The sequence below is a fragment of the Mytilus galloprovincialis genome, chromosome 3, assembly GCF_965363235.1.
Source record: "Mytilus galloprovincialis chromosome 3, xbMytGall1.hap1.1, whole genome shotgun sequence".
Taxonomy (NCBI): domain Eukaryota; kingdom Metazoa; phylum Mollusca; class Bivalvia; order Mytilida; family Mytilidae; genus Mytilus; species Mytilus galloprovincialis.
In genome coordinates, this window is record NC_134840.1 from 33,488,408 (window position 1) to 33,512,175 (window position 23,768).

Consider the following 23,768-nt stretch of genomic DNA (forward strand, 5'->3'; position numbering starts at 1 on the left):
TATCGGCCGGGACAAAAACAAATTTCTTGGCTAGTTCTTTTAGTTTATGTTTGGTACGAGAAATAGGTTTTTTGTGGTTATTGTTAATAGTAAAATGTTCTTTAAAATGTTGAATACGTATATCAACTTCAACTATCTTCATTACTGAATTAAAAAAAGAGTCCAAAGATTTTTTGTCAGCTTTTTCCCGTTTTATCCATTTCATACAGTAAGTATGGAGTGAGTCGTGGATGATATTACGACACTCATTCCAATTAATAATTGACGGGGGACGATATTTAGGTCCTTTACTGAGGAATGATTTTAACTCTCGGTCTTGAACGATGTTAAGATCTCCTGTTATAACATGGGAAATGGGTCCATAAATATATTCGGAGGTACTACAATTACATGAAGTAGGTGTATTTTCACTGATATTAACATCTTTACACAGTTGACTTTAATTAAACACAAATTTCAGGGTAGTCTTTTTCTAAAATTATAAAAGATTCTTTATATTGGTATGTAATCATTTCAAACGTTTCAAATTTATGAAATAATATTCGTACGTCAATGTTTTTGAAACACCAGTAACAAAATCTGAAATATATTGAATTGATACATTTTGTAATTATTCAAAATTATATCAGAAACCTATAATTAATTATAAAATAATGAACCTGTTGAAGGGAGACCATACTCGCATAACTTTTTTCGAATCGCCACATAGTACAAAGGAATGTCACTCTTGCATACAAATGGCACATCAATATAATTAATTAACTGTGCAGTCGTGCTCCACCTTCAATGAAGATTCTATATTATAAATATAATCAAAAGTTGTTAATCTATAGGATAGTGAAGACTAATGAAAGCTAACCCACTGTATAAAGTATTTCATTGAAATTCTTTAAATCTTCCTCAGAAAAATGTTCGAGCCACTTGACCTTCATAGCACATAATTGACGTTTTTACACAATATTTTAATAAAGTAGTTCAAGATTATTTGCTTCTCAAAGTGTACTTCTTGACGCAACAAAAATCGTATGCTTGCATCATCTTACCCAAATACAGATTCAATTAAGTCCTGAAAATTTCGACATTTGTTTGTTTATCGTAATCAAAACCGGTTTAAACAAATCACAAGTACATGTTAAGATCCGACTTAATACCTATATTCCGATATCGTCAGGTAAATTTGCTATGTAGTACAATAAAAAAATATGATTAAGAGTGTAACGAAGAAAATGATGTTTTTGTAACTCTTTGTAATGTACAATTAATCAAATGTATGATCCTAATTTTTTTGTGAAAACTAGTTCTAAATTGTATATATTGTATACTTATTTTAATGTATTTGATGTTTTATATTACTTGCTTCTGTCCCTACATATGTATTTGGTGATGAGAAATAAAGATTAGGATATATCAGAGGCGGATTTAGGGAGGGGGCCTCCCCCCTTTTTGGGAAAAAAATGTGTTGCTTATATAGGGAATCACTGAAGCGTGACTGGAGCGGGCCCCCTCTTAGGCAGTGAGAGGGCCCCACTTATGAAAATGTCTAGATCCGTCAGTGTATATTATATGAAAAGACCTATAAGACTAGAAAAAAATACAAGCTTACCATAACTGCCTAAAAGCACTGAGCCAAGGACAAATAAACATACGTATTTTCGTCCTGTGTACATGTGTGACTGTCGTCTTATGATATACCAAACACCTAATTTAAAAAAATAAACGTAATCGTTTTTGAAACATTTCTGCTTTTTTCATAACAATTGTTTTTAAACGAATAGAAAAACCTGAATAATACAGGTGAAAACACTATTGTACATAAATAATTCAATTAATGAAGGAACCGCTGTTCGAAATTCATAAATCGATTGAGAAAAGAACCCCAACAAATCCGGGATACAAACTAAAACTGACGTGAACACATCAAATATAATAGGAGAACTACGACACAACAGAAACACAACACTCAATACGAATACATGCGTTTAAAATATATTAAATGTTTGAATCCTTTCGAATCAATTTAAGGCTTTGAGGGTGCACTGGCTGCCAAATTATATCCTACCGAATGTATTTAAAATCTCAAATATGATTTGGTAAATACTATGAATGAGCTACAAAAGTTCCATCGAAAACAATACACAATGCCTAACATATTTATCAAGTATCAATATTTCGTGTGTATGACTGAATGGCATATAACTACTATAACAGACCTTGGAACACTGTGTTAGAGATGTATCACCGTTATAATAAGGAAATTAATATAATATAATTCTTGTATGATTTGATTATTAGGGAATATGTTTATTTGATTAGTCGATAGGGCTTCCAGAAGTGGCGTTTTACGTTATTTATTCATAGATAGACAACGTTGACAAAAAACTACTTTCTGTAACCAATGTAAACAAAATGATTGCAAAACAACACTAACCGACTCGCCATTAAAAATATTGATTTTCAATTCCCGTACATCGCTAAATCAAATTATAAACACAAAACTGAATGATAATAAAATATTTTTGTAGTTCATTATTTTTTTTAAAATAGCAAATTTCATGGAGAACGTTTTTTTGCATTAATCAAAAGATATTTTCATGCGCCAGGCCAATTCAATGACACAACAAAGCCAACTTATTTTGACTTGTCACAATCGTTGTCTTTATATTCACAAAAGTCTGAGTGGAACCGTTCGAGCTTATTGAAACTAATATTATCTCGTTCAGGGTTATCAATTTCCAATAAAAAACGAACTGTAAAAAAAATAATATATATTTGTTTGCCAGTGAGACAACTATCCCCCAAATTTTAAATGAAGTGGATGTACGCAATTATAGGCCACCGTACGGCTTCATCAATGACTTGCAAAGGCACATACATAATTTGGCGGGGTTATATTTACTGCAAATATAATTTTATTTTTTTTGTTTTTAATTTTTTATCGTCTTATCTTAACAATTAAACTAATACAACTGCTAACATTGCTATTAATTTTAAAAGCTTCGGTACATACAAGTACGAAATATTTGTTTACCCTGATGAAAGTAAATTTGCTGTAGAACACTCCTTCAAAAGTTAAAACAGTGGTAAGCTGTAGGGAACAAAAATAGCTCTTTCGGACATGAAACTCTTGGATGGCTTACAGTATGTAAACCTTACCGATTCACGTAAACGGGAAAAACTAATTCCCCAAAATGAATATCCTGTGAAAAAATTAACTTGATATAAGCGTATACTCACAAATAAGGCAGCAGAAAGATAATATGGCCACCATAATAAAAATAGAATAAAAGTGAAAGTCGGTATCCTGAATATATTCCAATTCTGAAGAAAAAAAACAATTTATTTAGATTGACATGTTTAAATGGAACTTGGTGTAAAAGAACTACAATTAGCCGGGTATATTACACATGGAATGAATTATAAAAAAAAATACGTTGCTAGGTTTCCCTTATTAAAAAAAAACCAAATACCGGCATTTACTCTTTCGAAATCATGATGCATGATTCCTTGCATTTGGAGATATACAGAGCATGCGTTTGACGTCAAATTTCGCGTTCAGTAGTGAACCTGACAAATTAAAATCTACTAAGGATTGACCGTAATTTATGAGTGATTTACTAAGATCCCATCGACCGATCGTTTAAAACGAAATGGTTACTCCTTTTTTTAGTTGATGCATGTCCTAACTTGGATGATCTAAAGGAAATATATTGTGTAACATCTGCCGGAGTCGAACAAATTACGTTTTCAAACTTTCTTGCCTGGTGGAAAAAAACCATTTAGCAGCTTTTTTAATGAATGCTACACTGTAACCGCATCATTTGCAGAAGGAAAAATCAACGTTGCAGTCTACTGTACAAAATCAACATACGCATTGATAATGGAGTCAATCATTGCATAAAGAAAACGAATGAATGAGATTAAGGCTGCTATGATTTACCAATGATAAATTGTTAACCAGTACATAGGTAGTGTCAACAAGAGATGTGTTAATGTTCATACTCACCTTCCGTGTTTACATATATAGATGTATGTCGGAATGATAAAGTAACTTTCTCACTAAAAAGAAGATATAAACAATGCTTAAAGTTTTATTAGATGAAAAGTGAAAGTACATTTTAATTGAAATTAAAACAGAAACGGAAACGGAAGACACCAAGAGGACATTTAAAAATCATAAGTCGAAACAAAACTTACAGAGCCATGGTTATAACGGAAAACGACAAAATGATATACAAGTTTAGCAACAACAACACATCAAAACCTTAAAGTGGTCGCAGGTGCTCAAGAATTGGAAGTAGATCCTTGTGCAGTAATGACATCCGTTATGTTGCTTATGGTAAGTACAAATAAAGATTATATTTGATCATGGTGAGAATTAAATCATCCAGTGAAATCTGAAGACGTACATTTTACTTTATTGCGAGTTTTTGAAAGCGAATAGTATTCTGTTTCCTAAGTTTTACTGAATTTTAATCGCTTTAGTAAATAAGTGAAGTCATTTTGTAAATGCACACACATGAAGTTTCGATTGTTTTAAAGTTTTATATAACCATATATATCAAAATAAAAGCTTGAAACAACATTTGTTGTTCGTAAAGTGAGAATAAGAAGTATGAACAATTTCGAAAATATCATAATGGAGAAGTCGACCAAACTGATTTTCTGAAAGCATATGTATATTTTCTCAAATATCAAAGTATAGTAAAAATAAACTATGTGTAAAAATTAAAAGTGAATTAATCCCTATATTTAGATATTTCATAGGAGTTAGACAGGGCGATATATTAAGCCCAAATATTTTTAAATTGTTGAGAAATGATATGCCAGAAACTTTTTCATCATGTACTGTCCCTGTTGATCTAAATGACAACCGAATTGATTGTCTTAGTATTGATACGAGACGCCATCTTTGTGAATAGTCGATGTTTGTTCTGGTGGGGTAGGACTGTTTGTTAAAAAATCGTATTACAAATTATTTGATATTGGAATGTTAGACACATCCTTTGAGGGTATTTTGTGGGTCTCTTTCAAACATAAAAATTCAGACTTTAGATTTTTAATGTATGTGTAGCATATTTGTTCCCGGAAAACTCAACCCGGTAGGTTGATAAAGATGTATTTTTTGACACACAGGTGTATGAGCATCAAAATTCTGGTCCCTTTTTCATTTGTGGAGATTTTAATAGTAGATGTGGAGATGAAAACGATTATGTTGTTGTTGTCGATGATCTATGTCCGGGCGTATTGCATTTCCGCTAATTTTTCAAAGTCCAAATACTACATTTCCGCAAATTTAAGGTATACGTTTCCGCAATTTGTATTCATTACTTTTCCGGAAATTTACCTGGTAAATTGTACATTATAAATATTTGAATACTTGAATATATATAAGATAAATTATTATTTTATTCTTTTTAATAAAGAAAAGGTTCTGATCTGTCTTTAATATATCTACAATATATTAGATATAACTAGTTGACTCTGGTAGGGATTAGTTAAACTTCATTGAGAAACCCAATGAAAATTATTTGTTTTAAAAGTGTTCACCTTATCCGTAGACATAAATAGGTAATCACACTCAACATTTGATCACACATCAAAACGGTTCTGGTACATACAGAAACGAACAGAGGAAAGAAATGCATAATCTACGACGGATTTTCCTATAGATCGTCAAATATTTTGAAGAATGTGGATACAGTTTACAGGTATGTACAGTTCTACAAATATTAACTTTTCTCTGAATAAAATGATGTAAATATTTGATTTAATGTCGTAGGGGTGTATACAATTAAAAATGATAGAATTTGTTCATACTTTGCAAAAACGTTGTATATATTGTGAACGTTAATGTAGTAATCGTAGATCAGCCGAATATAGCGACCGAATTATTCGGGTCAGCTAAATAGCATAATATGAGAAAGATTCATTGAAAAAAAGAAAATATTTTAGAGTTCCCTCCCCTTAAAAATCAATATTTTAAAGTTAAAATTTTATAAATTTATTTCTTGGAATGAAAATTCATATTTATTATCTGCATTCTAGCATTAAAGTTTGCTAACTTAATTGAAAATATAGACCTTAGGTTCTCTGTTAATTACAATCCAAAATGGCTAAAGACACAAATATCACCTTAAGTTTGAAAAACTAATGGCATGAAGACAACTCATTATTACAAAAAACTAAAATCGAGAGGTAACTACAAGATTTTTTAAGATGGCAACGGTTAACCACACTCAGAAATGTATCTAAAAAAGGGGCGAAAGACAGTTAAAAGACACTCATATCAATCTATTGTCATTGTATATTTCAGTATAAATCTGATTTGATATATTCTTATTTGTTTTCTCTTTTTGCAGATGTATTCACAAAAAGGTTGTACAGCATCTTTAACAACTGATCCCGACTGCTGTTGTGAAAACCAAGAATGCCCACAGCCACGAGAGAGATGAACACAAGGCAGAAACACGCCAGCTTCGAGTTCGTGTTCGACAAAACTCTTTGTGACATTTCCCAGCGATCGTCACAAGTGATTATAGGTGAGCTTCAGAAAATGGAAGAAAATCTATTAAATCATCAAGACTTGAAAAATGTTGCTATGTCCTTATACAGAGAAAGGCGAAAGCAGTTTCCAAAGTTACCTAAAAGAAGATTAGAAATTCAAGAGACATTAAGACAAGTGGATTTGAACACTAGCAAAACTGAATGTTTCACTTTAGTGAATGATTTGGATTCGGAAATCGTTATTTTTTCATGTTTCACCAACTTGGAATGTCTATGCAATGAAATGACTGATATTTTCATAGATGGCACATTTAAATCTTGTCCGAAATTCTTCTACCAACTGTATTCGATACATGGATGTAAAAATAGTAACTACATTCCTCTTGTATTTGCGTTACTTCCACTTAAATCCAAGGAATGTTACATCAAAATGTGGGATCTGCTTATAATAATTGATGTGTGCACTACCCGAAAATTAACTCTCCAGCCCGAGGTAGTTCATATTGACTTTGATTGTGCAATGCATACTGCTATTACGAAAACATTTCCTGCTGCTACAATCAGTTGCAGATTTCATTGTGGACAAAGTTGGTGGAGAAAAATTCAGTCGCTAGGTCTTAGTGCCGATTACAAAGACAAAGATTCGGATTTTGGTAAATGGCTCACACATTTCTTTGGCTTGGCTTACTTGTCAACTGACATGATCGAAGAATGCTTGGCTGAGTTAATAGCCGATGCTCCATCTGACGACAAATGTATGAAGTTTGCCGATTATATCTTGGAATTTTACATAGATTGCAATTCCAGATTTCCACCAACCATTTGGGCATCACCTCGTGATCCCGAGGAAAAGAGAACGACAAATGGTGCCGAGTCTTTTCATGCCCACCTGAACGAACAGTTTTACGCTAGCCATCCTAACATTTTTGTTTTTGTCGATGTGTTACTAAAACTGCAAAAAACATCTTACATAAAGATGAGAACTCTTACTGTCAAAGCACCTGTTCGCAAATACGAAAAGGAAAAGATGGACTTTCTTCTAGAACAAAATTCAAAACTTGTAAACGGTCAATATACTACTGTGGACTTTGTAAGACGTGTTGGGTACAAGTATTCTGCCAGAACTGACTTATGAACTATTATCATTCAAGATACATCTGATTAGTGCTGAACATACATGTACGTTTGCATACATTTTTATGATGAATTTTACTTGCATGCTATGATGACCTTTAACTTAATAAATATTTATTTTTTATTATGGCTTTGCTTTATCAACAGGTATTCCTTAATTATTTGCGGAAAAGTAATAATTTATTTTTTCCGGAATAGTTAATTTTTTTCGGGAAAAGTAAGATATTTATTTGCGGAAACGTAAACTTTTTTTTTCCGGAAACGTCATCTTTTTTTCGGAAAAGTAATGCCAATTTGCGGAAACGTAAAACGCAGCTATGTCCAAGAGATGTAGTTGATTTTAAATGTAATTCTTATAGTACATGTATTGATTTTTTAATTAGCGAACTAATTAATTTAGTGAACTGTTGTATACTTAACGGTAAAAACTTTGTTAACAATGATTATACATGTATACCAACAAAAGGCTGTTCAGTGGTAGACTATTTTATTGTACAATATGAATATTCACATTTATTTAGCAATTTTGCAGTGATAAAAGCCAATGACCTGGTGACCTTGGCGGGATATGATTTATCGGGTGTGGATTTAAAGTTGATTTCTGATCATTCATTGATTAAATGAAATTTTTATATCATTTCAGTAGAATTGCTTAAAAAGAAGAATTAGAACTGTCTAGTTTAAATAAATATGATTGTAAAAACATACCAACCGATTTTATGAATATATATATTTAGAAATTGATTCTTTTATAGACACGTTTGATATGATCAAACAAGAGCAAAGTTGTGTAAATGATATATTTTCATCGTTTTGTAAAATTGTAGAAGGTGAAATGAATGACAAACTAACATGTAAAACTGAATGTATAGATGGTAGTAGTGTACACACAAGAAACATAGAATTAAAAATCCTTGGTGGAATGATGATTCAAACAAATTATGGGTTGAAATGTGCAAGGCCGAAAAAACGTGGAATAAATTTAATAGTAGTTCACGTGATTCTGAATTGAAGTCGGTTTATGTTCAGAAGAGAAAATATTTTGACAGGGAGGTTCAAAAATGTAAGTGAAAGTATTGGTTTAGTTTGCAGCAGGACCTTTTGTTGGAATAAAAAAAAAACAACAGCAGTTCTGGAAAAAAATGGTAAAATTGGGGTAGCGGAAAACCGGAAGTCAGTAATTCCCATGGAGGTCATAGACCAAGATGGGAATATTAATTCAAAACTGACAGTTGTTTTAGATTAATGGAAGTTGGAATATATTAATTTGTTAAAATCAAAAGATTTAAACCAAGGTTTCTGAAACGCAAAATCATGCATATACGAACAATACTTTTAATGACTTTTTATTGACGGAACCCATTTCGTTTGTTGAAACAGCTAGTGTCATTGAAAAAGCAAAGAAAGGCAAATCTGCTGGATTTGATAATTTACAAGTTGAAGTTTTGCAAAATAATTGCTCAACCTTGTTTTTGTACCATTTATTTGATTTTTGCTTTAGGTTCCAAAAAACGCCAGATTTATGGAACAAAACTATTAATCAATCCTATACCTAAAGCAAACATGACAGATCCGCGCGACCCCTTGTCTTACAGAGGAATTGCGTTAGCTTGTGCTTCTTATAAGCTTTATTGTAATATTATAAACGAAAGGCTAACGCAATGGATAGATGACAATAACATATGAGTCGACGAACAAAATGGTTTCCGTCAAAATTGAAGCACGATAGACCAAGTGTCTTCTCTTACAAACATAATTGAAGTCAGAAAGAAGCTTCGTAAATCTACTTTTTGTGCAATGTTGATTTTAAAAAGGCATATAATACCATCAATAGAAATATACTATGGTCCAAGTTGAATGTAATGGGTGTGGCTGAAAAATTTTGTGCTGCTATAAAGTCTATTTATTCAAATGTATTATGTTCAGTACGATTAAACGGCCATTTATCAGAATGGTTTAATGTCAACAGTGGTCTTAAACAAGGATGTCCACTATCACCTTTGTTATTCAATTTATATATAAATGACCTAGTTTCATTCTTAAAATCATGTATGAGTGTGGTATTGATATTGATGATGAAAAAGTTTGTATTTTGCTTTATGCTGATGATGTGGTTTTACTAGCAAACGATGAAAAAGAATTACAAATTTTGTTAAATGCATTAGATATATGGTGTGGAGATAATTGTATGACCATTAATTCCAAAAAGTGTAATATTGTGCATTTTAGAACCTTCTGTTAATAAGTCACATGTTGAATTTAAATGTGAGAGTGATATCATTGAATATTCATCTACTTATACATATTTAGGTTTAGTTTTTTAAGTGAATTTTCAGATTATAAAATAACTGCTAAAGCTGTTGCAGCTTCTGCAAATAGACCACTTGGCCTTGTTATAGCTAAGTGCAAAATCTTAGGTGGTGTTACTGATAATGTCTTTTCAAAATTATATTAGAGTTTGGTGCTTTCAATTGTTGAATATGGTGCTGGTATTTGGGGTTGCAAAAACTTTTCTTTTATAAATGCAATTCATTATAGAGCTTGCAGATTTTTCTTGGAGTGGGTAAATATACTCCAAATGCTGCAGTTGCAGGGAATATGGGGTAGATACCTATCTTTCAAAAACAATGGCAATGCTTAACTCGACTATGGTGCCGTTTGAACAAAATGTGATCTGATCGTTTGAACAGAAAAAATTCATATGGACAGATATTATGAGTAAAAAACATAAAGTGTATAAAAAAATGGAATTTTTATGTAAGGAAAACATTTTCTGAGTATAATGCAGAACATTTTTGTATCATTACAGAATATGTTAATAGTACTTCAGTTGTCAATACTGTTATGTCTAAAATGTTTAATATTAAGTAAATATGTCGAACAGTGGCAAGGCAATTTACAATCAGAGAAAGCTTTATCTGGTAAAGGTGGTAACATACTTCGTACATATAATCTATTAAAGAACAGTTTTAAAACGGAAACTTATTGTAAAATTCCATACCATTTTCGCGAAGGATTTCTTTTGCCAAATTTCGATGTGGTGTAGCACCACTAAGAATAGAAACTGGAAGATTTGAAAAAATAATTTTAAAAGATCGAGTCTGTGATAATTGTATGGATATTCTAGAAGATGAAGCCAATGTTATTTTATTGTGTCCTTTATATGACGATTTTAGAAAGAAGAAAACATTTGATAAAGCAACACATTAAAATAGAGATTTTATGTCTTTTAATGATAAACAGAAATTAGTGATTTTATTTACAGATACTAATATGATTCGTAGCTGTGCCAAAGCCTGTAATCTTATTTTAAATACACGTAAAAATGTTTTATACTGTAAATAATGTTAATGTCAATATGTTTTATAATGAATGAATTTTTTATATAATTTTTAATGTTATATTCTCTTGTAATTCTGTCCAGAATGGCTCTCTTTTTATATTTATATATTTTTACAAATAACTTAAGTCTCATCTCTCAATAATAAATATGATACAACTTTACATTAAATGTTACATTTAATGTAATGTTGTATTATATATATTATTGAGAAATGACACTTAAGGGAGTTCGCTTCTCGGTTTCAAAGTAATTAACTTTTCAAAACACTAGTTTATATTGATAGGGGATTAATAAAGGAACCCAAAGAGCAAACAAATATATAGATCACCGTGCTTGTTTTCAAGATATTAGCGATTGAAATTTTGGCGGGAAAATATTCTCTCTTGATTTTTCATAGCTTTATCATTGACAAGTTCTCAAAAACTATTAAAAAATAATTAAAATTTTATAAGACTTTTACAGATGCCTTATCATTATACATGTAAAAGATTTACAAAAAGAAAAATGGGGGTCACCAGGCAAATTTTTTCAAGGCATTCAAATGGATCAAACCAGAGGATTCCGAAAAATCTGACAAAAATCCAAAACATGACAAGCCAGCTTCCTTAAGTTAAATAAAATATTGAATTGAATTGAATTGTATGCAGATGATATTGTTATTTTTTCTGAAACACAAGGTTGTTTACAAGAAAGAAGGGATAAGTTACAATTACATTGCTCAACATGGTGTAAACCTTAATAAAACAAAAGTTTTAATTTTTAACAAACCTGGAAAACTTGTTGATTGCCCAGTCTATTTGAATGGGCAATAGCTTGAACGTGTAAAATGTTATAAGTACCAAGGAATTACTTTTGTATCTAGTGGTAAATTTACACAGTGTAAAGGTGAGCTATACAAGAAATCTATGAAAGGTTGTTTTGGATTACAACAATGTCTAGCATCATCAAATCCTGGTGTCAAAACTTTAATGCACCTTTATGACCATACAATTAAACCTATTTTAATGTATGGCAGTGAAATATGGCGAATGTTTTCAACCACTTCAGTGGAATTTAAGAAGAAGAACGATGGTATTTTAGAAAAAGTTTATTCAAAAGACATGTCTGAAAAGTCACACACAAAATTCATGAAGTATGTTCTTGGGGTTACCAGAAAAGCAAGTAATTTTGCTGTTATGTCTGAATTGGGAAGATTTCTTGTATATTTTTCAATTTTACTGGCAATGTTAAAATATACTCATAGTTTAAAGAACACAAATGATAGTTTATAATATGATGCATATATTTGTAATAAAAAGTTACATGCAAACAATATCACTACATGGTTTTCTAGTATTGACTATTTAAAGACAGAACTAGAATGACCAAATTTAAATGTAAGTGTTGTCCGTTTATGTACTATAGTTAAGCATAAATTATGTACAAGTTTCGTAATCATTGGAAGGAATTTAGATAAAATACTGTTGAATCAGGTAGAGGTTATTTTTTTTTCTTTCAATTAAACATTTTCTTTGGTACAGAAAAATATCTGCAATTAACACATTACATGGGTAAAATCTCTTTGTTCTTACTGTGCTATAATCTGGATAATGCACAGCAAAGGTGTGCATTAACTACATCAGATATACTGCACAGTTCAAATCTATTTTTACTTTTAGGGGCGGTTCCTGGATTTTGGAAGGGGCGTTATTCTTTAAAATTGTAGTGTAGTGAGACTAAAAGCAATATTGACGACTTGATGCTAAAACACGATACTGGAGTTTATAACGACTTTTTGAATATCTATTCCCACAAAGTGACTATTTCTGGATAGAATTTAATGAGGATTGGCCGGATCATATTTAAGTTTGTGTCAAAACAGGGGGGATTAGCTGGAGACCAATCAGACTTCATTTAGATGGACGTGTCTTTAAAAATTAATAAAGTAGAAGTAGAAATTTGTGGGGTTGGGGAGTAAAAGATTGGATGCATTTTCTGTTTATCTAACTTTTTAAATTTAAATAATATAGCATCTTCCTCGGTTCATTTTTCTCTAAGCATATCATTGAGGGAAAGAAATTCAAAACCAATTAATCCAAACTCAATAACATCGGCCTATGTTATGATTTTTTCCATACACCAATTTGAAAGTACACAATTTGTCAAAGTCTTAATAGACAATAATTAAATAAAGATTGGGAATAAATTTAACAGAAATGATAAAAAAAATCTACCATTAAATCGCAATTTTAGAATCAGTCTTAATATAATAAAAGTTAATTTTAAACTTACCAAAGTCATATTTCCCCCTTTCTTTAACCTACAAGAAACCTAGGTTCCGTGGACTCCTACCTGGTTCGCTGGTTAATAAGGGTCACCCAAGCCGTGCAAATTAAATCGTATATACCGACTTGCTTGGTCAATAACTATAACTTAAAAAGAATTTAAAGATAGACAAGCACTGTGCCAGATCAGAATAAGTGCACACCCCCTAAAAGTGGAGACGGATAGATATGCAAAAACCTATATCGATAAATCACAAAGATTATGTAAAAAATGCACCTAAGATAAAGTGGAAGACGAAGAACATTTTATATGTCAGTGTCCTCTTTATAACTTTTTAGGAAAAGAATTTTATGATAATATTTTAATAGGTTGTAAAAATTTTGAAAAGTTAAGCACAAGTGCCAAATTTATTTTGCTTTTTATTCAAGAAAATCTGGAGGTATTGAAAAGTATTACAATTTACATTAATAAATGTTTTGAACTGAGAAAACTATCAATATAGTACAGATATTGTTTTATTTAAGACGTTGAGAATAATTGCCTGTTAAAAATAGATATAATTGTTATGCCTTTTTTTCTAATATATGTGTGGCTCTGATCTGGCTGTGGTTTAACATCTTCGAATTGAGATGGTTATATTAATATTTATATATGATTTATATCAACATTATTGTGTCAATTATAAAAGGTATTGTAATAAATTACTTTGCTCTTCATGGGTTCTTTAATGTGAATAAAAATATCTTTTTTTATCTTAATATTTAGCATGTCATTACTTTTACTTTTCGGATTACCTGTGTACCTAAAGTTATTAGAATTAACCTGAAAAAATAAATGCATACGAATGTAACAAAAAGAGCACGCAAACGTAAGTTAAATGATTAGTACGCGCAAATATATGGAGCTCTACAATGTACGCGTTCTTAAGATACGTTTTAATAGAATTACTACACATACATGACATAGTCTATACTACAGATTAATTTTACCTTTTTAACGGTCTTTGTTATTTCTATATTAAAAATACACCAGAGAACCCCCCTCCAAAAAACAAACAAAAACAAAACAATTCTCGTCACAAACACATACCTATGGGCGAAACAGCTTCCGTCAGCATTTAATATACTACAATTTCCTATACAGTTGTATCCTGAAAATTGAAAAAAATATTGACAAAAAATTGAACAAAACGATAGAAATGTATCGGATTAAGGTAGATCGGGTGTCTAAATTATAATCCATAGAATGTTTTAATAATTTGCCAAAATGTAGTTTATATCATGCTTAAAAAAAAAGAATGAAAGAATAGGTCACGGGGCTTATTTTCACGCTACAGGTTGTTCAAAATTGACAGAATTTGTATAGATTATACATGGAAAACCCAATTTTCTGCCATAAAACGAAAACTACACCATAGAATTTTGAGATAAAATATGAGAAGATAGCTTTAATAGTATGCTTTCGGATAAGAAAAAGAAAAAAATGGGGTCACCGGACCTGTTCCTTGCTACATAATAAAATAGGTAAATTCACATTATATTGTAAAAATACCTTTATCTGCCCTTACATTTGAGTTGCCTTCCCTAATGTGGAAAAGTTGGAAAAAATTGAATCCGATTAAAGTTTTCAGGTTTTTTGTAAAATACAACCAGAAATATGATAAAACATGTTATTTTCTATATTGAAATAAACATTCTTACACAGGAATTACCTACTACTCTCAAAATTTGCACATTCTATTAAAAATATAAACCGATATATCTGGTATTTCAAAATCTAAGATGGAGGAAGACACCCTAACTACCTTCATGAACATAAAATAAATGGTTTTTTTCAAAAGATTTATCAATCTTATTTTATTAAATACTTGAATAATTAAAAAAAAAAAAGCTTTACATCTACCATACTTATTTATTTTCAGTTAAGTTTTAATTTCAGAATAAAGTAAATTGTAAAATGCGTTAACATTACCTTCATCAAGTTCCATATTTATGCCACATATCTTTTTGTAGCAAAAGCAATCTGGTAATTCAGACGGAGAACAACATACACCACCATTCATTGCATAACCTGCTTTATAGTCACACTTGCATTTTCTGTCCTTACGATCAGTCCCAGGGTCACAAATTTCTTGTCCCTCGCCACTACATGTTGACTTTATTGATACACATTCACTTATTTCATACGATTTTATAGGCCAAGGCTGGAATCTATCATCTGGACAAGGGCCATAGTCTATTGGATTTCCAGTCCCCAAACCATTGAATTTTGGATAATTACCTTCAATCATTTAAGGTCTATTACAAAAGCAGTAATAAAACATTCATATTCAAATAACAAAATAACTAATCTGAATCACAAACTTACAATTGCTTTAATAACTTGACAATATTTTCATTATCTTATCAGAGTCGTGGTTAAAACCCTGGTTGTCAGATTTTTTTTTTTTATCTTCGTTTGAATATATCTATTTAACAAACCTGCTGCTATGAAATTAACCTCGTTTCACTTTCCTACAAAGGCTTTAATATTAGACAAGAGTGTACACGCTTCATTTTTTCGCCTTTGTTTTGGTAACCATTTATTTGTGTTCATATGAATCTTTACTACAAGCAAATGAGGTCAAGGTCAGATGAACCAACCTGGAAATACATGTTTTTCTTACAATCATTCATTGCCAGAATATGCTCCAAATATGGTTGACATCAAAGACACATTCTTAACCAGGAAAACTGTAGTATTGAACAATGAACAAAGAAAATGAGCGCAAGGTTAGACAACCCCTTCCAAACTGACAAGTTTATCTTTAAATCATTACTTCATTAAAATATAGTTGATATGTTGCATGTAGTATCTAAGAAACAAACTTATACAGGAAAACTTAAGATTGATCTATTACTCGATTTATTTCACTTGACTGGGCGGGGTTTAATTGGTTCGCTCATAATAAACCAGTCCATCTATAGAAAGGTGTTTTAGGATAAACTCATTAATGAAGTGTCCATCATTCTTTTGTAAATTACTTTGATGACACTGATAGGTGATTAGAAATCGTTAATAATTATAACGGCAATCATCCTTATCACACACATCTTCAAATAGACTGTCCTAATGCAAATTAAAATGTAAGCTCCGCCCGATCAGTTGAAATCACATTGGTAATATGAACCATGATCAGATAATTATAACCAGGCAGACATATACACCTTACAATAATTCTATTTATCATCGTGTACCAAATACAATTGACCTATTGTATACATTTTTTGAAAAAAAAGCCAATAATAGTACAACTTCACATTGAGTAATGAACCGTAAAAAGGAGGTCAAGAAGTCGGAAAAAACCTGCCAAAGCTGACGTGTACATCGTAGAATATTTTTAAACACCAATTAGGGTTGACCTTTTGCATACAATATTGGAAAAAAATCAGATCAACACACAAAAAACTTTAACCACTGAACCATGCACATAAGGTCAAAGTTAGATTACACCTGACAGTTTGACATGTACACCTTACAATCCTTCTTTTCGCCAATTATAGCAGACACAGTGATTATAGTATTTGAGACATAGACCTGACCAAAAAAACCTAAGCTTGTTCTCTGATCCATTTAAATTGGGTTTAGGGTTGAAGTAAAATGAAAACTGTCTGACGAGCATGTGGGCCTTGTATATACGCACAAACCAAATATGGCTATCATATTACTTATAATAACAGATATTAAAAATACATTTTTTTCAAGGAATCACAGAATCATGAAAATGAGGCCAAGGACCATAATCATATGACAGATGCAAACCTCATGACACAAGGCTACTATATACCATTGAAGGATTCAGGTCTTTTACCTTCTGTCTGAAATAATTAGTTTTTACGAAGTTAACGCTACCAAGGCTACCGCCGCCGACGGATCAATATCCCGATGTCGATCTTTCTGCGACAGATGTTGTATGCTCGACAATACAATCATCATAGATACCAAAATTAAGTTATAACATTTATTTTAATGCCTTAAGTGCCCCTCGTTTACACAAGACTCATCAGTGACGCTCGAATGAAAAAAAAGAAGTCCAAACAAAGCACAGAAACTCGGAATATTCAACATACATTGACCATCAGTCGATGGAGTGTCCAAACTGAATGACTATAAATCGTCAAAGATACCTGGGCCCGTATGCATTAAGCTACTCAAGTTAAGATTTTCCTTGGCTTATAATTTGTTGTACAATAGGCATTCATCTAGATAAGACCCATTAGTTGCACATAAATAAAAAAAATAGAAAAACTGAATCAAAAAGGAAGTTGAAGAGCATTAAATTATAACCAAAAAATAAAAACAAAACAAAACCGGCAAGTTGTGCCAGTTACGTCATATACAATCCAAAACAAGGGGTAAACAACAGTAGTGTTTTGTGTATCACAGTATTTATCAATATGTCGACTAACATAGCATTGTGTCATTTATATTTTATGTTGTCATTTAATAGTATCTGAAAACAAATTCGTTAGTTTGAATGTATATTTTATGTAAATTTCCTGTTACAAAACTTTGAATTTTTCTAAAAAACTAAGGATTTTTTTTATCCCAGGAATAGATTACCTTAGCCGAATTTGATGTTGTCTGTTTCCCGGCCGTTATTGAAGGTGTCAGACCACCAATTACTCCCTCCAATTTAGAACGTATGTAAAAGTAGCCCTACTCTGACACAAAATAGTGCTTTTGATGTCCTTGTTTACTTAAACTAACCAACAAATTTGCAGAAATGAAACTTTTGGTGAAAGAGAAATTTATCTAGATCATTTTGAGCCAAACTTTACTTGTCTATGAGTTTGCATTTAAAATTGAGGATTAATGCGCTCCATAGTATACTAATTTTAGATTTCCAGAAAACCAGGTGTTATTTTTATGAGTACCTCTGTTTGAAGGTCAGTCATTTTGTTAGAAGGCTTTAAAGGTATGGTGAAAATTGGCATGTAGAAAGCTGATACATGTACAATTAGGGATATACCTGGTTTCTATGAAGTTAAACTTAACGTAAAATATTTAGAAAGCTGTGAAAATTGCAAAATTTGGTTGAACAGATAGGGATTTTTAATTGGTGATCTGAAATTCTTGACAATACCGTCCGGTATGGGCTAATTTTACTATTTCAAACAGACAATTTCCGAGCATGCGCATTCACCCTGGTCGTTTTAATTCTTCGCTTCAAAAAAAGCCCCGAAACTGTTGACTGAAGTAATTTTGAGTTGCCCAAATTGAAAATAAGAAACTAACATATCATCTGAACGATATTATTCAGTCTTTGAATATGAAAATTCTATATTCTCAGATGGCAAGCTTTTGAAGTGGCCAATTTGTCCATTGTCTATGTTTTACTCGCAGCACCAGCTGCAATTACACATATAGGAGACGAAACAAACAATGACCACACAAGCATTTTCAGCTGTCAGAAATGGAAGAGCATGTAAACACAAGTTTGTACGACTTTGCCCCCCGCTGAGCTATAGAAAAACAGTACATAAACGGGTGTTACACGGACTCTTTTTAGACGATACACGGACTCTTTTTAGTTGTTACATGGACACTTTTTATGAATAGAATCACTCGTGCATGAACAATGAGTTCATGGGCACGTTAACTTTCAATTAGATTTGAACTTTGGTTCACCGACATATTTCCTGTCTTTTTTTAAATAAAATAATTACGTAATCATCAATATTTTTTTTAAAAACATTTCCAGTAAAATACTATTCATATCAGTATACCAACAGATTCGTACATTTAACTTCAAAAAGGGGGAGGGGGTATGTTTTTCTAATAATTTTTTTTATTTTGATCCCAAATTTTATGAGAAAAAAAAAATACTATGGTCAAGCAGATAACAAATTAATGACCTGCATGATTCCTGATTTTTCGAAAACCGTTTATATATAATAGTGCTAATTTAAAAAAAGATAAAATATATATATATATATATATAAAACTCGTCTAAACATCAACCCAACAATGTTAGATCTGTAAATTTGCTTTCGCAAATTTTTGGTTCTTCCCTCGCCGGGATTCGAACCCATGCTACTGTGATATCGTGACACCAAATCGCCTGCACTGCAGCCGTCCCGCTAGACCACACGACCACCTGGGCTCTCAAAAAAGAGCTTTCGGTGGGCATGTGTTACCTTTCCACGTCAGTTTTAATCTAGCGGCGTACTACAGTACATGATATATAAGGCATGAAGATGTTATTGTTACAGATCAGCTAAATTATCTATAGTAAAGGATCCTACAAATTAATGTAAGATACAGTCACAGAAAATAATTATATTCATAAGTACGTCTGAGTCAGTGACAACCCTACAACAGATGTATCCATCGGATCGCCATCAATGATGGTGATACATGGCTGTGTACATAATGTATATACAACTCGTCTAAACATCAACCCAACAATGTTAGATCTGTAAATTTGCTTTCGCAAATTATTGGTTCTTCCCTCGCCGGGATTCGAACCCATGCTACTGTGATATCGTGACACCAAATCGCCTGCACTGCAGCCGTCCCGCTAGACCACACGACCACCTGGGCTCTCAAAAAAGAGCTTTCGGTGGGCATGTGTTACCTTTCCACGTCAGTTTTAATCTAGCGGCGTACTACAGTACATGATATATAAGGCATGAAGATGTTATTGTTACAGATCAGCTAAATTATCTATAGTAAAGGATCCTACAAATTAATGTAAGATACAGTCACAGAAAATAATTATATTCATGAGTACGTCTGAGTCAGTGACAACCCTACAACAGATGTATCCATCGGATCGCCATCAATGATGGTGATACATGGCTGTGTACATAATGTATATACAACTCGTCTAAACATTAACCCAACAATGTTAGATCTGTAAATTTGCTTTCGCAAATTTTTGGTTCTTCCCTCGCCGGGATTCGAACCCATGCTACTGTGATATCGTGACACCAAATCTCCTGCACTGCAGCCGTCCCGCTAGACCACACGACCACCTGGGCTCTCAAAAAAAGAGCTTTCGCTGGCCATGTGTTACCTTTCCACGTCAGTTTTAATCTAGCGGCGTACTACAGTACATGATATATAAGGCATAAAGATGTTATTGTTACAGATCAGCTAAATTATCTATAGTAAAGGATCCTACAAATTAATGTAAGATACAGTCACAGAAAATAATTATATTCATAAGTACGTCTGAGTCAGTGACAACCCTACAACAGATGTATCCATCGGATCGCCATCAATGATGGTGATACATGGCTGTGTACATAATGTATATACAACTCGTCTAAACATCAACCCAACAATGTTAGATCTGTAAATTTGCTTTCGCAAATTTTTGGTTCTTCCCTCGCCGGGATTCGAACCCATGCTACTGTGATATCGTGACACCAAATCGCCTGCACTGCAGCCGTCCCGCTAGACCACACGACCACCTGGGCTCTCAAAAAAAGAGCTTTTGCTGGCCATGTGTTACCTTTCCACGTCAGTTTTAATCTAGCGGCGTACTACAGTACATGATATATAAGGCATAAAGATGTTATTGTTACAGATCAGCTTAATTATCTATAGTAAAGGATCCTACAAATTAATGTAAGATACAGTCACAGAAAATAATTATATTCATAAGTACGTCTGAGTCAGTGACAACCCTACAACAGATGTATCCATCGGATCGCCATCAATGATGGTGATACATGGCTGTGTACATAATGTATATACAACTCGTCTAAACATCAACCCAACAATGTTAGATCTGTAAATTTGCTTTCGCAAATGTTTGGTTCTTCCCTCGCCGGGATTCGAACCCATGCTACTCTGATATCGTGACACCAAATCTCCTGCACTGCAGCCGTCCCGCTAGACCACACGACCACCTGGGCTCTCAAAAAAAGAGCTTTCGCTGGCCATGTGTTACCTTTCCACGTCAGTTTTAATCTAGCGGCGTACTACAGTACATGATATATAAGGCATAAAGATGTTATTGTTACAGATCAGCTAAATTATCTATAGTAAAGGATCCTACAAATTAATGTAAGATACAGTCACAGAAAATAATTATATTCATAAGAACGTCTGAGTCAGTGACAACCCTACAACAGATGTATCCATCGGATCGCCATCAATGATGGTGATACATGGCTGTGTACATAATGTATATACAACTCGTCTAAACATCAACCCAACAATGTTAGATCTGTATATATTAATATATTCAGAAAAGTACATACCCGCCCCCCTTTTTATAGAGCATGGACATGAATAGTAATTTTGGATAATGCTGAAAGTGAAGAAATGATGATACCGACGTTTTAAAAAAAGACAGGAAATATGTAAATAAAAATCAAATCTCATCAAAAGATAAAATCCCTATCAACTCACCAATGCACGATTGATCCTATAAATAAAAAGTGTTCGTGTAATACATGTCCAAATAAGCAGCAACTCTTGAAGAAAATCATTCAACTTATGTCAGGCTTCAATTTTGGACGGTTGCCTGCGATTGGTCATAAAGTAACACGTGTTTAATTAATCGCGATCAACACTTGCAGAGACCGAGCATGATTTTTTTTTTTTTTAAGTATTTGTCTTAATAATATATACTAGAACACACCCGTGATATCGCGGGTCCGTGACTGAATTAAAGTATTTAACTATGCGCAAGCATTACTTTAGTATTAGTATTGTCATCTGATAAAGTCATGCCGATTATAAGATACACAGTTTTCTCTGCTTTCAAATCTTTCTGTTTGAACCCGTCGAACTGGAACTTATCAATTATTGATAATATTAATTATTTGGAAAACAAAAGTTCCTGGAATGGAGTATTTTTTAATCAACAGCATTGTCCTATATTAGTTATAAATAAAGTTGAATTCTTTGATTCGCTGTTTTACGTCATATGCTCGCTAACAAATTGAAAACTGTACCTATACGCCTTATTTTTAGTCCAGATTTTTAGTATTCGTATTGTTATCTTAGAAAGTCTTACTTATTAAAATACTACAATAGGTAACAATTCGACAATTTAGTAGTGTCAACCCTGTGATTATGACCCGTGTATATAGCATATTCATCCTGAATACACCGTTTGTTGGCGCGCCTGTCAGATGCGGAACGTACAGATAAGGTAATAGGTAACAGGTGAATATACTATTGGTATCGGTATCGGACTGGACCCGGAACTTCTTAATTATTGGCAATATTAATTACGCGGAAAACAAAAGGGCCTGGAATGGTGTAATTTTTAATCTACACCTTTATACTATATTAGTTATATATAAAGTTGAATTCTTTGATTCGTCGTTTTTACGTGATGACGGCTGACAAATTGGACCTCGTAATTTTAGTATTATAGATGTTACAGGGAATTTGTAAAATCAGGGATTTTGTAAAATCACTGGACTAATCAGTGATTTTGTAAAATCACTAACAGTTTCAGTGGTTTTGTAAAATCCCTGAAATTGTTAGGGATTTTACAAAATCACTGAAAATAGAGCTAGGGATTTTGTAAAATCCCTGATTACAATAAAGTATAACATGCTATTAGAAATGTGTTTTTCTTAATATAAAGATAGACCAAATGAATGATCACTAATGATTTAGAAATATATTTGTTTAATAAATCAAGACATAAAAATATTTTTAAAACATCTTCATCTGATGAATATCGTTTTAAACATTTTTTTAAAATCTCCACATTGAAGAACTTCATACCTTCATTTATCAACAAAATATTTTAATTACTTTATTTCGATTAAAAGAGTTGAGAAATTTTAGAAACTTATTCAAAGTTAAACCACTTTGTGATAGAATACATGTGTCTGATAAATGACCAAAAGTAGGCAAAACTTTGTTTATTTTTGCTTGGTTAGATTAACCTATTCATAAACATGCAAGTACAAAACAAAGTATTATTACCAATATTTTCTGTTGTCTTTTTTTATTATAATTTTGTGAATATAAATGTTATTTTGTAGGCAGCAAATTAATAATACAACACTTATTTGCTTTTTATATTTCAATTTTCATGCAGCAATAAGATGCTCTTGATCTGATATGCATGTAATATTTGCCACTGGATCACATACTCAATTTCTTATACCTTACATATGTGTTTTCTTCTCTAATGACAGCAATCAACCTAATGTTCAGTTTTTATATTTGATTTAAAAAAATTGATATACATTTGTAATTGGTTTTATTTTCTACAGTAATTATACAGAAAAACTATAATATACAGTATAAACTTTCTTTCAAACACGGTAGTGATAAGAGCTTGTTTTGTCTTCTTTCTGTGGCCCATTGACAAAATATTCCAAAATGTTTATCATAGTTTCCCTGGTTCCATATGTTGCACTTTAATTTTACCTCAATAATTTGAAGTAACTTTAGTTTGTATGTTTGCTCTTGATTTCAAGACATTTGTGCCTGATCGAGCCATTGTTCTACAGTATGTCAGTTGTTTTGTGCATGAAAACCCCTCACTTAATATTAA

At 32.1% G+C, this 23,768-nt stretch overlaps 1 protein-coding gene across 1 annotated transcript in view; it reads right to left on the reverse strand.

Moving 5' to 3' along the window:
• Window positions 1-443: 443 nt before the first annotated feature.
• Window positions 444-23,768, reverse strand: part of LOC143066245 (uncharacterized) — a 32,684-nt gene continuing 9,359 nt past the window's right edge. The window contains exons 4-7 of the mRNA XM_076239236.1: window positions 15,218-15,526; window positions 14,336-14,396; window positions 4,004-4,056; window positions 444-472 (exon numbers count right to left, since the gene is read on the reverse strand). Of these exons, the coding sequence (XP_076095351.1) occupies window positions 444-472; window positions 4,004-4,056; window positions 14,336-14,396; window positions 15,218-15,526 (452 nt within the window). The remainder of the gene's footprint in view (window positions 473-4,003; window positions 4,057-14,335; window positions 14,397-15,217; window positions 15,527-23,768) is intronic.